This window comes from Sturnira hondurensis, unplaced genomic scaffold (assembly GCF_014824575.4).
Source record: "Sturnira hondurensis isolate 20B ecotype Veracruz unplaced genomic scaffold, ASM1482457v3 Scaffold0014384, whole genome shotgun sequence".
NCBI classification, from domain to species: domain Eukaryota; kingdom Metazoa; phylum Chordata; class Mammalia; order Chiroptera; family Phyllostomidae; genus Sturnira; species Sturnira hondurensis.
In genome coordinates, this window is record NW_028087015.1 from 3,191,368 (window position 1) to 3,208,292 (window position 16,925).

General features: G+C 36.2%; 1 protein-coding gene across 1 annotated transcript in view; it reads left to right on the top strand.

The window, feature by feature from the left end:
- ADAMTS6 (ADAM metallopeptidase with thrombospondin type 1 motif 6) overlaps window positions 1–16,925 on the top strand; it is a 250,909-nt gene that overhangs the window by 81,056 nt on the left and 152,928 nt on the right. Inside the window, exon 8 of the mRNA XM_037062866.1 lies at window positions 13,766–13,809. Within this exon, the coding sequence (XP_036918761.1) occupies window positions 13,766–13,809 (44 nt within the window). The remainder of the gene's footprint in view (window positions 1–13,765; window positions 13,810–16,925) is intronic.

Sequence of the window (16,925 nt, forward strand, 5' to 3'; positions counted from 1 at the left end):
ATTTAATTTATTTTTAGAGGGAGAGGAAGGAAGGGAGAAAGAGAGGGAGAGAAACACAGTGTGTGGTTGCCTCTCTCGCGCCCATGACTGGGGACCTTGCCTGTAACCCAGGCATGTGCCCTGACTAGGAATGGAACCATCTACCCTTTGGTTCTCAGGCTGGTGCTCATAGTGTTCTTAATAAGTTATTGGCAATTGGAATGGGAGAGAAAAATGGTGAGGCATTGTTGCCTTATATCACCTTATTGTTTTTCTTAGGCTAATTTAGTAAACTAGAATATTTATTGATGAGAAACTAGGATAAGGAAATAAGGTAGAGGACAAATATGATGCTGTTTGGTCAGAAAGAGAAATATAACAAAAATCCAGAGAATGAGTAAGTGGCTATATTTAAGTGTAACTTGGAAATCCCCTTAGCAGTAAGGTAATAATACAATTAGCATGAGTTAACAAGGTAGTATTGTGGTTAAAGCAAACACAGTACAAGGTCACATAAATAAGAATCAAGAATGTAAGAAACATAATAATTTTCCCATTGTACTTGCCACTGGTCAGAGCCTTGCGAGAGCATTGTTTCTAGTTCCGGGCTCTACCACCACTAGGAAGGACATGGTGAACTTGGAGAAAGTCCAGAGGAGGACCACAAAGATGATTAAAGGGTTGAAAAAGAAACCTAAAAGAAAAAAATTTTAGTAGAGATTATTATTATTCTAGAGAAGAGAAAATTTAGAAATATTTAATTTATGCATAAAGGGTGGAGACCAGATGTTCTCAATCCTCACTGAAGGTCAAACAAATAATCAACCTAACCCATGGCATGAAGGATTTTGATTAGATATAAAAAAAAATGTTATACTTAGAATGTTAGAATAAGTGACTATGGGGTGTGTGAAATCTTTTGTGACACTGTAGGTCCTTATAGATAACACCAAATAGCTCAAAGGGCATTTGAGGTATTTATCATTTTAGTAGGTCATTAGGTAAACTTGCATTTTTTAAAATTATCTTTTTTCTCACTGAGGAAAATGAGCAGTTGATCAATAAATTCTGACTATGATCAGACCTTACAGAAAATGTTTCTTAGTTTGACTTGATGGAGGTAATTCACATTATAGTCAATTTTGCTAATAAGACAGCATAGTGTGATGTTCTGTTAAATGAGGATAGTCAATATGACCTCTTTCCCAGCTTTCTTTTAGTGAGACCATGCTTTAGAAGAGAAATGGCAGCTGTTGCTTGTTTATTGATTTGGTGGTATATCAATTATCAAATGATAAGTGATAATGCTGAAGTTTAAATATATTTTTCTTTCAGTTTTTAACTTTACATATGTATTTTAAAATGATAAAGTTCTGTGGTGGTGTTTTTTTCTAACAGGAAATGCATTTTACATGAATCTTTAAAATGTAGTCAGGCTTTCAAAATTGATGTTCTTAAATAGTTTGTCTGACCATAAATAAAAGTTACTCATCTTTGCAAATCAGCTACCAAAGTACTGCCTAATAAAACCAGACTATTGGTTGCTGGCAGCTAGATTTAAAAGACCTATATACTAACAATAGAAAAATTCTTCTCTGTTTTAAGCAATGCCCTACATGTATATTATCCTTTTCCTTTTTTCCTTTAAATAGCTTCTTTGGTTTTGAGGTTTTTGAGCAAGAAGACAAAATAAGCTGTGTACTTTATTTTAAGGCAAAGAGCTGTTGTGGTCTACCATGTTCTTAACAACTAAAAAGATGCTCTGGTAAAAATAAGAAAAAAAATTTATGTGTAGTAAAGTTACTTGTATAAACTGTCCTTATTTATATTATAAATAATACAAAATGACTGAAATAATTTTTCATTGTTTATAAAGCACTTCTATTACATGTTGATGTTAAATATAATTTTTCTCATAATGCCAGAGAAAGTTGTATTTTTTAATAGGGGAGTAATTTGTTTTCTAAGCAAAGAGCAAATAATTATTGTATTTTTTATAAAACCAACTTTTTTCATTTAAAAATTGTATGATCTTTGTTCTAGTTCTCTGTTGTGATGGTTTAATGTTAAAATTACATGGTGTGTTTGTTCATCCAGCAAAAGGGAATATTAGGATTCTTATTATTTACTCCTAAAGGAGACAATGTATCTCTTGGGGTGCCTTTTATTAATTTGGTGAACTTTGTGTACTCTAGAATCCGGCCCTTAATCTTGGAGATTTCAATACCTGATTTTTGTCAGCATGCAAATATATTTTTAAAGATACACTGAAATTAACCAAGCTCTTGATACTGATGTATATGAAATCAAAATGTCCTATTCATTATTAATTTAGAATGAAAAATATAGCTGAGGATGGACTAGAATAACAAGCATAATTAGTACTTTTGTTCCTTGTATTTAAACACATGAAAAATGTAATTATAATCTGAAGACCATTTAATAATTTTATGAGAAATATAAATATTCCAAGGATCAAAATCTCACAAAACTTGCATAGTCATTGGTTTTTTTCATTGCCTCCTTCTTTCCTCCTTCATCTCCTTCTCCTCCCTTTCCTCTTGCTCCTCCTTCTTTCTCCTCCTCCTCCTCCTCTTTCCTCTTTTTTCTCTTCTTCCTTCTTCTTTCTTCTTCTTGGCAGATATTATTATATCCCCTAAATACTGATAATTACATATGGGGAAATGAGGCTTATGTAAGTAGTTGTGATATAGAACAATGTGAAACAAATGAATGCTGTAATAATTGGAGAAGGAATAGATCATTTTGTGCTCCATGAAGAATGAGCTATTTGAACTGAGCTTAAAGGGTATGTAAGCTGGACTTTGAGCGGTTCTTGAACTCCAAGCTAATGTGTGTTTAGACTTTTGAAAATAATTGCAACTTTTCTAAAATTATATTTTATTGATTATGGTATCACAGTTTTCCCAATATTTCCTCTCTGCTCCCTCAGGCAATCCCCACACTGTTGTCCATGTCCATGGGTCATGCACATGTGTTCTTTGGCTACTCTATTTTCTGTGCTGTACTTCACATCCTTATGATTATTCCGTAACTACTGATTTGTACTTCTTAATCCCTCCATTTTTTCACCCATCTCTGTGACCCCCTTCCCATCTGGCAACCATCAAAATATTCTATCTACAATTCTGTTTCTGTTCTACTTGTTTATTTTATTTAGTGGTTTTTTTACTCAATTGTTGATATATATGTATTTGTTGCTATTTTATTGTTCATATTTTTTATCTTTTTTTTTAAGATTTTTTTTTTATCTTTAGAGGGGAAGGGAAGGAGAGAGGGAGAGAAATATCAATGTATGGTTGCCTTTGGCGTGTCCCCTGCTGGGAACTGGCCTGCAACCCAGGCATGTGCCCTAGACTGGGAATCAAACCTCGATCGTCTGGTTCACAGGCCCGCGCTCAATCCACTGAGCTACGCCAACCAGGGCTTTATCTTCTTCTTAAAGCAAATCCTTTAACAATTTATATAATGCTGATTTGGTGACGATGTATTCTTTTAACTTTTTCTTGTCTGGGAAGTTCTTTATCTGTCTTTTGATTTTAAATGATAGCTTTGCTGGGTAAAATAGTCTTGGTTGTAGGTCCTTGCTTTTCATCACCTTGAATATTTCTTGCCAATCCCTTCTAGGCTGCAAAGTTTCTTTTCAGAAATCAGCTGACAGTAAGTAACTAGCTGCTTTTCTCTTGCTGCTTTTAAGATTCTCTATTTGTCTTTAACCTTTGACATTTTAATTATGATGTGTCTTGGAATGGGCCTCTTTGGATTCATCTTGTTTCAGTCTCTCTCTGCTTCCTGGACTGGTATGTCTATTTCCTGAACCAAATTAGGGAAGTTTTCTGTCATTATTTTTTCAAATAGGTTTCCAATTTCTTATTCTCTCTCTTCTTCTTCTTGTACCCCATCATGTGAATATTGGTACACTTGCGGTTGTCTTAAAGGCTCCTTACACTATCCTCATTTTTTTGCATTCTTTTCTCTTCTTGCTGTTCTGATTGGGTGTTTTTTGCTTCCTCATTCCAAGTCACTGATTTGATTCTCAGCTTTACCCACTCTACTGTTGATTCCTTGTAAATCGTTTTTTATTTCAATTCATGTATCCTTCCTTCATTTATGACTGGTTCTTTTTTATGGATTTCATGTCGTTTTTTATGCTGTTGAAGTTCACACTAAGTTCACAGAGCATCCTTATAACCACTGTTTTGGACTCCGCATCTAGTAGCTTGCACGTCTTCATTTTGTTTAGTTCTTTTTCTGGAATTTTGATCTGGTCTTTCATTGCGCCCTGTTTCTTTGTCTCCTCGTTTTGGGAGCCTCCCTGTGTTTGTTTCTATGTATAGGTAGAACTGCTTTGTCTTCCAGGCTTTGTAGAGTGGCCTAATGTAGTAGGTGTCATGTAGGGTCCAGTGGCATAACCTCCCCTATTAACCAAGCTGGTTACTTGAGGTGCACCCCTTGTGTGGGCTTGTACACATCCTGTTATAGTTGAGTCTTGAATGCTGTTGGCATATCCAAGGTCAGCCACTGCCTGTTTTCTGTTCAGGGTTTACACAGCGTAAGTTACAAAGTGATTTGCAGATGGCTGCTACTTGTACTGAGCTTGGAGGTGCCCAGGCAAGGCCAAGTTGTGAACCAAGGCTGGCTGCTGCTAGTGCCAGGCCTGGGGCCTGGGGAAATTTAGTAAGAAGTAGGGGCTCGCTGAAGCCAGATGCTGCTTGTTTGAGATAATTTGGGAAATCTGAAGGATCAGCCAAGACAAGCCACTCAGTTGGAAAAGCCACTGGAAACAGCTTGGGCCGGACCTAAATTTGGCTGAGGCAGGGCCTCAGGGAATCACCAGGCTAGGGCAAACAGTGTGAGCTGGGTTGATGTAGTATCAGATATGGCACCTGCCTGCTGTCTCTCTGCCTCTGTGGAAGAAACAGTGGCCTGTGCCCGCACTTCTGTCTGGGATAAAGCTGCTCCCTCACTTTTCCCTTGGTGCCCAGCAATTCAATTCCTCCCTGTATATCTCTAATGCCTTTCAATCTGCTCCCCCTGTGCTGGAGCTCAGAGGGAGTGAGTCTGAGTAAGGCTATGCATGGGCCCTTTAAGAGGAACTGCCAGGGAGTCCAGTAGTTTCTGTCTTCCACAGCCTCAACCTCCACTTTTTTTTTTTTCAGCTAGAAGTTATAGCAACTTCTCTTCCTGGCACTAGAACCCTGGGCTATGGAGCTTGGTGTGGGACTGGGACCTTTTTTATCGTGAGATAACCCTATGATTTTTACCTGCCACATGTGGGTATGGACCAGCTCATTCCACATCTCTGCCCCTCTTACCACTCATGTTGTAGTTTCTTCTTTAATTCCATAGTATGAAACTTCCATTCAGCTCAATTTCTGACAGTTCTGAATGATGGTTGTTTCACTGTTCAGTTGTAATTTTGATGTGGTTGTGCAAGGAGGCAAGCCATATTTACCTAAACCTCCATCTTGACTAGAAGTTGCATTTTTGACAGTCAGTTTTGAGTGAGAGAATAGCAGGAGCAGAGCTATGTTTTAGGAATAATAAGCTATCTATAAGATACAGTTGGATAAAAGTTATTTGCATTCATCTCAACAAGAGGTACTTAAGGATGTATATTAGGAAGTTGTAAGTAGGGTTGAAACTAAAGGGCTGAAATCTGTTCACTGAGAAAAATTATCCATTTCATGTGAAAGAATAAAGGAAAAGGAGGTCACAATAATTACTCCAAAATAACTAAAGTTCAGTCCAATTAATTGTACTCCAGTGGTATAAAAGTGTAAAAATACTTTCTCTCTCTGACATTGCCTGATTAAACCTTTACTGATCTTTTAAGCTTCTTAAGGTGAGGGATGTTTTATTCTTATTCATGTTCTTTGTTCCACTCACACATGATAAGCTCTTAGTAAATATTTGTTGAAAAACTTAAAAAAAATTTTTAAGTTACTTCCTTTTTTAAAAAAGATTTTATTTATTTATTTATTTTTAGAGAGAAGGGAAAGGAAGGAGAAAGAGAGGTAGAGAAACATCAGTGTGTGGGTGCCTCTCACATGCCCCGTACTGGGGATCTGGCCCACAACCCCGGCATGTGCCCTGACCAGGAATCGAACTGGTGACCTTTTGGTTCCCAGCCCACACTCAATCCCCTGAGCTACACCAGCCGGGGCAACTTTAAAATATTTTATTCATTAATAAAAATGAATCTGTTAGTAGATAAATTTTGAATGAATCCAACATATTCCATTATCTACTTACCAGGGCAATCCTATATTAAATGTACCCTTAACTATGTTTTGCTTTGCTGATGAACACACAGGAATTTCATTATCTAACTGTGTTTTGAATCTTTAAAAATAAAGGTATTGAGAAAGATATTGGAAAATGGGCTTGTGAAAGCATAAACAGATAAAACATTTTTAGAAGGCATTCATTCTATAAACTCTGAGGAGTTACAGTGCTGCAGACCTTGTGTTGGGTGCTGGGGTAAAGTAGTGTACAAAACAGACAAGTCCCTAATCTTAAAGAACCTGCATCCTAATGGGAAAGACACATATATGAAATTACTACTGGGATAATAGCTATGAAGAGAAAATTTAGAGAGCTCAGCAAGTATTCATTAGGGGATCCTCGAATAGTCAGGGGAGACTTCTTTGAGTAAGTCCATTGACCAGTGAAAAGAGGCATAAGAGTAACCTAGGAAACAGAGTGGAGTCAGTAGATAAGTGTTTCAGATGGAGGGAATTACAAGGTCAAAGTTCATGAAATGGGAGGAAACTTGGTATATTCAGGAATCAAAAGAAGGCAATTATGGTTTGAGTTTGCAAAGGGGCAGCAGAGGACAACATAAAACTAGAGAAGTAGACAGGGGCAAGATTATGACAATATGAATGATAATCCTTACATTGTTTCAATTCTAGGAATTTATAATAGGAAATTATCTGGCAAATGTGCAAAACATAGTAACAACGCGTCCATTGTGCTTAAGTTTATATCAGAAAGCACGGACACAATTTAAGTTTCCAACAATAGGGAATTACGTAAATAAATTTTTCTACATCCATGTAGTAGAGTTTGATAGTCATGAAGTTGATATGCATATGTCTTTACTGACACAGAAAGATGTTCAAAACATATTGATGACTAAAATGAAGGATGATAAAAATTTAACATCCCATTTTTGTGAATGTGTAAAAATATAATATCAATTTAGTCATTGTAAATAAATATATTGTGATTTAGTGACAAAACAAAGAGAAAGTTACTTGATTAACCAGGAAATGGAAAGAGATCCAGACAGTAATGAGAACAGGCCCAGAGGGCAAATGTGATAATCTGTTAAATTGAAATTATTGATAATTGCAAAGTGGAGAAAACCTTTATTGGCAAGCTTTTATAACTTGCATATGGAATTTTCAATCATAGGTCAATATTTTACTATGGTTTGGGGACAATTTTAATTTTGCAAGGGCAAAAGACGTTCTTGGCTAACTATCTCTATGCTTCCCAATAGAAATACCCTACTAAAATGAATGGAAAACTCATATTATGATGTGAATTGCCACAGAGGTATTTTGCAAACCAATGGCAAATCTTTAATTTACTCCATGAACAAAAACATGGGCAGCCTCTGACATCTGACAGGAATTAGTGGTGAAAAGTATCTAATGTTTATTAAGCAAATAACCCTGACATATCTTTGAGAACTATTGTGTAAGATGTCAACAAAATAATGATAAATATGCTACCTCATCACATAATACACATATGGTTGGTCTTAGGTTTCAGGCATTCAAGCATATCAACAGGTAACTTTTTTCAGATAATTAATGTGATTCAGAGAAAGAGATGAATACAATGAAAGGTGTAATCTGTGAAATGAGGTATGTAAAATGAGCCAAATGATCTGTTTCTTAAAGTGGTATTATGGACTGAATGTTTGTGTCCCCCTTAAAATTCATATGTTGAAACCTCAGATGGTATTAGGGGGCAGGGCCTTTAGCAGGTAATTAGATTTAGATGCAGTCAGGAGAGAGAGGCCCCCACCCATAATAGGATTAATCCCCATGTGAGCACAGGCCGAGTGTGAGGAAACACAAGAAGGTGGCAGTCTGTGAGTCAGGAAGAGAGAGGCCTTTTGCCAGACACCAAATCTGTGAGCATCTTGATCTTGGACTTCCCAGCCTCAGAACTGTGAGAAATAAATGTTTGTTGTTTAAGCCACCCAGGCTATGGTAGTTTGTTATAGAAGCTCAAGCTGACTAATTCAGCCATGGTGCTTAGCAGTGGGGTGCTGCTGTTAACAAGTACCTAAAATGGGAAGCTTTGGAACTTGATTTTGAGTAGAAACTGGAAGAATTTGGAGGTGCATGCTAGGAGAAGCCATGGTTCCTATGAAGAGACTTTTAAAAGCAATTCTGGTAAGAGCTCAGGGAAAATAAAAAAGAGGAGAGTTGCAGAGATTTCCATCTTCTTATAGAATACGCAGATTATTGTGAACAAAGTCACTTGGTAGAAACAAGGATGATAAAGGCCATTTTGGTGATATCTTGTCAGAAATGAGGATTATGTTATATTGGGCAATGCAGAAAAGGTGGTTCTTGTTATACACTAGAAAGAACTTGGCTGAATTATATCCATGTTCTAGTGTTTTGTGGAAGACTGAAGTCGTGAGGGATGAAATTGGATATTTTATGTAGCTGAGCAGATTTCTGAGCAAAGTGTTGAATGAGTGGCTTGGTGCTCCCTGACTGCTTATAGTGAAATGTGAAAAGAGAGAAATGAATTGAAAAAAAAGGAATTGTTGAGCAAAAAGAACTGGAACTTAAAGATTTGGAAAATCACACCCCATTCAAATTGCAAAAAATGAGGAAGCATGTTCGGAAGAGAACACAAAGGATGTGGCTGACTGACGACATTTGATAAAGTCAGTGCGGGTATGAGCCATAGACATAATCAGCCATCTGAAAGGAGCCGGCAATAAAGATGAGATTGTACCAGCAGAAACACTGCCAACTGGGACTAAAGGAGAGAAAATAGGGGGGAATAAAGGAAGGCTGTGAACATGCATTATACCTTTAAAAAAAGGGAAGAAGGATCCCAAAGACAATGCAGAGACATCATCAGGGCTTGTACTCTCAGATCACAGACCTGGAGTGCGTGTCCTTGGAGGCAAGCCTTCTTCTACTTTGCTTTCAAAGGACAGGACTGCTGTCCTGCAGAGCTGCATGGAGGGCCCTCCCAGAGAGCCATGTGAGCAGCACGCTGCCAACCTGAAGGGGTAGGGCCCCCATGAAGTCATAGGGACATGCTGCCACCCCAGTGGGTCCAGAGTGCAAAGCATCAACCAAAGAGGATTATTGTCCTGCCTTAAGGTTTAGTGGAATTTGCTATGCTAGGTTTGGGGTATACTTGGGGTCCATCACCTCTTTCTTCCTTTTGATTTTTCCCCTTTGGAATGGGAATGTCATAAATCATAAATCATAAGTTTATAAAAATAAAAAGTAAATTAATTAAAGCAATTTAATTTTTAGAAAATATCTCAAATGATTACCTTGAACTTGGGCTAATCATTTTATTATGCACAGATAACACAATGTTAAGCAAGTACAACCAAGGCTTGGAAAAATATTTGTATTAATCAGTTCTGTATTGAAGTGGAAATGCAGCATAGTTGAGGTAGTCTACCTTAAAAAAAACACCTTAGTTTTTTTTAGATTTGTCATTCTCAATTTGATATGAGTACAACTTGATTTTATATTGTATAATTTATAGATAAGACTGTGTAACGTTTTTAACCCATGGCTAATCTGCTCAAGATTTTAAGCATAGCCTAAAGAAGAGTAGTCTTGTAGAAGTATATATCATGGTGGATATAGCCATGTAAAAAGTATTTTTCTTAGTACTGTTATCACGTTTTCCTTCCACCAATTAGAAGTTTTTAGTGTTTCACATTTTCACTCTGGCCTAAGCTAATGCGGTCAGACAAATTGTTAGGGTGAGTGAAATATCAGTTACAATGAAGAAATTTAGGTAAAATTCCATTAAACACAAATATTTATTAAACAAGGGGGTTCAAAATACTTCATATTCCAAGTTCTATAGACTTGATATTCATCTTTTCTGTTAGGTGCTCTGTTAACTCTATATGAAAAAATGCACTGAACAAGAACATGAACATGTTTTAAGACAGAATTCTGTTACTCTAATATTTGTCGTTTGGCACTGTGACACTCCAAACCAGTGAATGGATACAGGAGACAAATCTCAGATGCTTTACCTAAGTGTGCAGCCCACAAAGGTTGTTGGATCCTCGTATGTGTTTGTACAGAATGGGGAGTGCCTCTGAAATATTTTGGCCAATCTCTAAGTCTGGAACACCACCGATTTCTTTCTTTAATGAAAAATACATTTTCATTATTTACTAAACATTTATTGGGCTAATTACTGTTTTTTGTGTTAGTTGTCAGAGAGACAGACATAGCTAAAACATTTTTCTGACTAAATGTTTGTTCTATAAAAATATATGCAATAAAGTAAAAATTATACTCTCCCTACTATCCAGCCCCTTCCTTATCTACTGTAATCCTCCCGGACTTTTATCTGAATACAAACTTAATTTGGGTATGCACTCATATAAACACACTAATTTTTTCTATTTTGCAAACTATATTCTAAATTTCTTTTGTCTGTAGGAAAAACAAATCAGTTTTGACATTCGATGTATTTAATAATTTGCGCCCACCGTACCAACTCTAAATTCATTTTCTGACATTTCCCTGGGTACAGTCAGTGCTTCAGCCCCCCTAGACTCCTCACAGTCCCCTGCATGTGCTTTGTTTACCCTCTCCAGACCTCGCTCCTTTGATGATTCTGTTCTCTGCCTGGAAGGCATGTACTTTTTCAATTTTATCTTTTTGAGTCTTAAAAAAACGTGTTTCAGATGTCATGTCCTAAATGAATGTTTCCTACTTTGCTACTGTGGAATTATTCCTTTCTCTATATTTCTGTAGTATTTTGTTTATAACAGCTGTGGCAATGACCATCGTTATAATAGCTAACAAGTAGTGGCTCTATTGTGTGTCAGTTTAACTTTTTATTGCATTGATTCAATCAGTTTTCCAAATTATTTTACAGCTCATCTGCTATGGGTGTTTTCTTAAACAGACTGCAACTAACTTACTTATCTTTAGCTTCTAGGCTATGGTTCTATACCTGGGCATATATGATAGGTGCCAAGCAAAACCACACGTGAAAGAATGAATGTAAAAATGTTGCTCTTCAGTACTTGGTATGAAAAGTAATGCATGGAAAGCAAGAATTGCTCTCTGTCTGAATAAAGAATGTAGAAGGATACAGTGTGAATTGAACTGGATGCAAAAGCTGAAAGGGAATGGCATGGCTTTGCCCTGCAGAACATCCTCTAGAGTATTTTGTAAGTACATCTTAGAGGATTGGGGGAAACTGAGGAAAATGCAGACAGAATTATCTTAGTCTGAGATGCTTCAAGTCTGCATTATTTGTTGATGGCTTTAGCCTTTGTGCAGGTATTTTGAGTAGTTACAACAGAATGAAACAACATTCACCAAAAGTATAACATAAAAGGCCTAGGCAAAATGGGAGCAGGTGAGAGAAGACTGCTACAAGCTGAAAACATAAGTTGTATTTGTCCGTGATCTTCAAACTTTTTGCTTAATTTGCCTCTTAAAATAATTTTGAAAAACAGTGTACTACTTTGCATATTTTAAAGTTGATATGTAAAACACTTAGTTAATCATAAGGTTAAGTAGCTACAGGGACTACTTAAAAATATATTCTGTGATGTATGTATGCTTTAAATAAATTTTACCAAAACATTGGAGTTGCCTCTTTCACTGAGCCTTGAAAACTGCTCACCATATTGTCTAACTGGCTGAGTCTATCAGTGCCAAACTGCTTAGGTGAGTCAGACTTAATGTCTGTCAATAACAAGCCTGACTTTATTTTTTAGATGAGATGAATATGCTAATACACTCTAGGACAACCATTTCATGTCTGAATTCTAATTGTGGGATGGATATCTTGACTGGTTTGTAAGCAGTCAGACAGATTGGTAGAAAGTAGGAGACTTGCCAGGAGAAAATAAGCATTACACCCTTCAAGTTTTCCTGCTTTGCTCATAAGGATTATCCCCCAGGATCCATGCATTCTTGAATTATCCTTTTGCATTTTGCTCAGTACACTTGCACACCCAGGGGGCAGTACACCATAACAAGGTTTGGGATGGGTGAGAAGTATGCTTTTTTTTTTGTAAAGTAGAAACAGGGCTCTTGTGAAAAGCAAGAGAGGAAAGAACTGGTGGCTTGCAGGTGCATTCTCAGACGGATCAGTTTTGGGAAAGGGCACATGTGGAAGCTGCAGATTTGGAAATGGGTTCTGCTTAAATATTTATATTTGGGTTACCCTTTATGAAAAGTCTTTGTTTACATTTTCTGGAAGACAGCTGGCATGGATTGTGTCTCTGTAACATCCTAGGCCTTACACACTTTGAGAGCAGGATAAATTGAGTGTGACACCTGAAATGTATTTTCTGCTGCTTTGGTAAATACACCAAGTGCCCTCTCATATCTTACATTCAGGAGTGTACCAGGTACTGAAATCTATTGGTTAACCAATTACAAGAGAAGAGAGAGGATGAGTGTATAAATGGTCAAAATAGAAAAGTTACACAGAGGAGAAGAAATCCCTTCCCTCAAATGTAAGGAAACATTTGTAGAATTTGAACAAGGTGAAGATGAAGAGTTGATTAGGGGATTAATTACAAACCCCACCGCAGTAATTGGGACCAAACCTTACTTATTTACAGTGAAAAGGGACTTTTACAACTTGGACTTACCTGCGCTTTGTGAAATTTTATTCTGTAACTAAAAAGCTTTTTATTTCTAGCCTAAAACGTAGCAAATAAAAATATTCATTCTTTTCAAAAATATTTTTATTCTCACATTAGAAACTCTGTTTTTGGTTTTAAAAATGTTTGTAAGAATATTTTTAAATGCTTAAAAATGTTTACATCAATGTTGATTTAGCATTCTAAATGTAACACATTTTAAAATGTGCAGCTTTATTTTATGAACTCCATCTTACTCTGACCAACATTAGGAAAGCTTCCTAGTGAGCTATTTGTTTAGCTGTTTATAAAATCACTTAAAATATTGGCATTTTAACCACGGAAAATTGCTGGTATACAACTAGGAAAACTAAGCAATATCAATTTTATTCCCATTGCTTTAAAACTCTAGGGTTTTGTTTTTTTTTTATGAAATAAGAACCTATGTTAAAGTGGAAAGAACACTAAATAGTGCCTGTAGCCCAGAAGTATAAAATACTGTCTATGGCTATAATAAGAAAATATTCCAGCAGGTTCAAAAGAGATTGGGAATAAAAAGCTACCCATTTGCTTTGTGTATAAACAGTAGCAATCTGCAGACAAGCTATTTCAGCTTCAAAACAGTAAGGTAGATGGTTTTATGGAACTTGCAATTACAAAAATCCACTTTAACCTTTCTTTCTTGCTGGCAGGTGTCCCGCTGGCTTGCAGCCAGAGCTGTGAGTGTAGCGCAGCCGGCGGTGGCCCCCAGGGTGCCGAAAATGCCAACACTCCAGCTGGCTGCTCATAATTGCACTGATTGTGGTCTGACAACCAGAGCTCCAAGAAAAAATGTGATGAATATGTGAAAATATTTTACAGATTTGATCACATTACAAATTTTATCTTTTTTCTCCTTTATAGATATGATATCTGCACTTACAAAAATAAGCCCTGTGGAACCCTGGGTAAGTGTTTTAGAAGGGGAAGACAATTTAAGATGTCTCTTTGGTCCTGTGAGTTTCCTATTGATTATTGATTTGGTCATTTTCCTTTCTGACATGTCTGAAGTTATTCCTATAAATTGTTAAAACTGACCTTCATGGATATGTTACTTACTAGGAAAGAAGTAGAGTAGTGATTAAAAACAACTTGGAAGATGGCCCTGGCTGGTGTAGTTCAGCGGATTGAGCGCAGGCTGTGAACCAATGGGTCGCTGATTCGATTCCCAGTCAGGGCACATGCCTGGGTTGTAGGCCAGGTTCCCAGTGGGGGCCATGTGAGAGGCAACCACACATTGATGTTTCTTTCTCCCTCCCTTCCTCTCTCTCTAAACATAAATAAATAAGATCTTAAAAAAACAACTTAGAAAATAATTAAAAATCATCAAACAATAATGATAAATCAAAAGTTGCCACTCATTTTCACAGAATCCATCCCTGTAATGTATTTTCCAAAAATACCAAGGAGTTTGAGAGCAAATAAAAGCAACCAGCATCTTTAAATTTTAGGCGAGGGAAGGAAAGGGGTAGGGGGAACCAACTTTGGAGTTACTTAAAGAAGAGGGATGGAGAACAGTATTTTTGAAGGGGGGTACAATTTGGCAAAAATAGTATATCCCCATAAATTGAGATATTAATGGAATTTTTAGTACCTCAACAAAGAAATTTTGTAAAATATTACAGACAGGAATAGGGAAGATAGGATTGTACTTCTTGTGTGCTCTCCCCCAAAATCATTTTTAAAGCATTTCTGTAATATTGCAGAATTTCAAAAAATCACATTATATTGCAGATCATAACTTTATACTGGTAAAAGTTAACTGCAAATACAAGTGGAAGGAAATGGTAGCTTTCAAGTAGACTGAATTATTAAACAAACAGAGTTATTTTAAGAAACAGCAACTTTTTTATGATAACTTTTTACTTGTGTAGAGACTTTTTTAGAGACTCAGAAACTAAACAACTGAAGGTGAATTCATTAGTTTCTCCATAATGTTTCAATTTTCTTATCTGTAAAGGAATAATTATAAAATCTCCTTCTGTGCACCTCCGAAGAATTTTTTAAGATCAAATTAAAGTAGAAGTGGGAAAGAAGGTATTGCCTAACTTTCTGGGGAGTTCAGTGAACCATCTCTTCAGAGATTAAAACTTCTCTTGATGGTTTTACCTTGTCTTCCAGTCTTCTCCCTCATTTCCCTCAGGCTTTATGGCTGAAGAAGAAATCCCAATTAGCTAAGGATGAGTGTTACGGTGGAGAAGTGTGATCGTTAAAAACCACAGTGCAGAGAGAGCTCTCTGTGGAGAGAGCTCACTTCAAAAAGGTTTTATTTGCAGTGATGTGGGTTAACAAGAGCAGCGTAATCCAATGGGAGGGACCCTGAACTGGAGACGAACGACTGACTTTGACAATTTACGTTTTACAGTTTATTTAGCTTTTTGTAACTCAGTTTATTTATGAAGTAGGAGTAATATGTGCCCTTATGTTATAAGGATACTGTTAAAATCATTTAAGGAAGAAAAGATAAAGGTGTTTAGTGAAGAAGTATTATAAAACATGAGCTGTTATTATTTAATGTGGAAGTTATACTATTTAGGTTAACTTTTTAGGTTATTGAAATTCTGTAAGCATTTACTAAGTGCTTAATCAATTTTAAATACAATAGACATTAAGCCTCAAAGAAGGTACAAGCTAGAGATTTTGTGAGGAAATACATACTCATATAGGTATATGTGTACATATGTGTATGTATACAAATCATATTCTGCTTTTTGAAGATAAATTATTTACATTGAGATGTGTTCTTCTTTGGCACATTAGTAATAACACTGCCCAGTACTTTTATTGTCATTTTTGCCAAGATAGATTTGAGGTACTTTGAAACGCCACCCTCCTTTTATATGTTTTGAAATAATGTGTTCAAATTGTTATGGTTTATTAATTTCTAGAATTGATATATGTCCATGTTTTTTCAAGCTCATTGTAGAAATTTCAAATAATAAATCATTGTAAATTATTTTTATACTGTCTCATAGTAGAAACTGAATGAGCTGCATGTGTGTATATGTGTTGATCTTACGTGGAATTAGTCAGGTTTTTTTCTTTTTGACTGGGTATTCCGTTCATGTTGGTTTTTATGCTGATTCTTGTATAGTCTCTTGCTGACTTAGTACCTCTGACAACCAATTTTAACTTGGCTAAGTAGATTTAAGGGTGCAAACTATGGCCATCAAACTGAGGAAATCTAAATGACCCAAATAGTAACCAAACCCCTATTAACACAATCACACATACGAACTTTGACAGCTTCAATTTTATAGGAATACAGAAAATGGTGGGGGGCTGTGAAAATACATTAGCATTTAAATTATTCTTTTATTTCAGTTAAGGTTTACCTTTATATTTTTAACAAGTGTAAGTTATTTCCCAAATATGCCTTTTCTTAAATTGTTCTTTTAGTAGAACTAGTAATTTTATATCAGATAAAAAGGTACATCGGTGCTTACAAATAAATACACCTTGGGGAGTCATTGAAAATTCTCAGTTAACAATGCAGCTGTGTGGCACATATCAAACAACAGCAAACAAAATCCAAACCTGTGGAACAACATATTTAGGGAAGTTAAAGTTAAAGGAATGTTAATTTAACAATGGTTATTGTTATTAATTTGGTTTAACCCAGTTTTATAAAGCTCAAAACACAAATCATTTCACATGGCATTTTCTTCCCGTATCATGGACCCTACTGAACCCAGTAGCTTAAAGCCATTTAACATTTGGCAAAATTTGGGTTTTTGTTCTCTCTCTCTAGCTCTCTTTCTCTCACTCTCTCTCCATGGAATTTGAAAGTAACATTTATCAAATATTTTTAATGAACCAAACATGTTAAGCCGCCTTGCCCCAGCTAGTTCCCCTTTTTACATACTCTTCTTCAGGTCCTAAGACTTCAAAGTGAAGGGAAGCGCAGGACAAGGGTGACACTAGTGTTTATAGTAACTCTGTGAGGAAGAAGCTTACCTCTTCTCCAACTCCAGCCTCTTCCGTATAAAACAACAGGAAAAGTAAATGATCTATTAGCAAATCC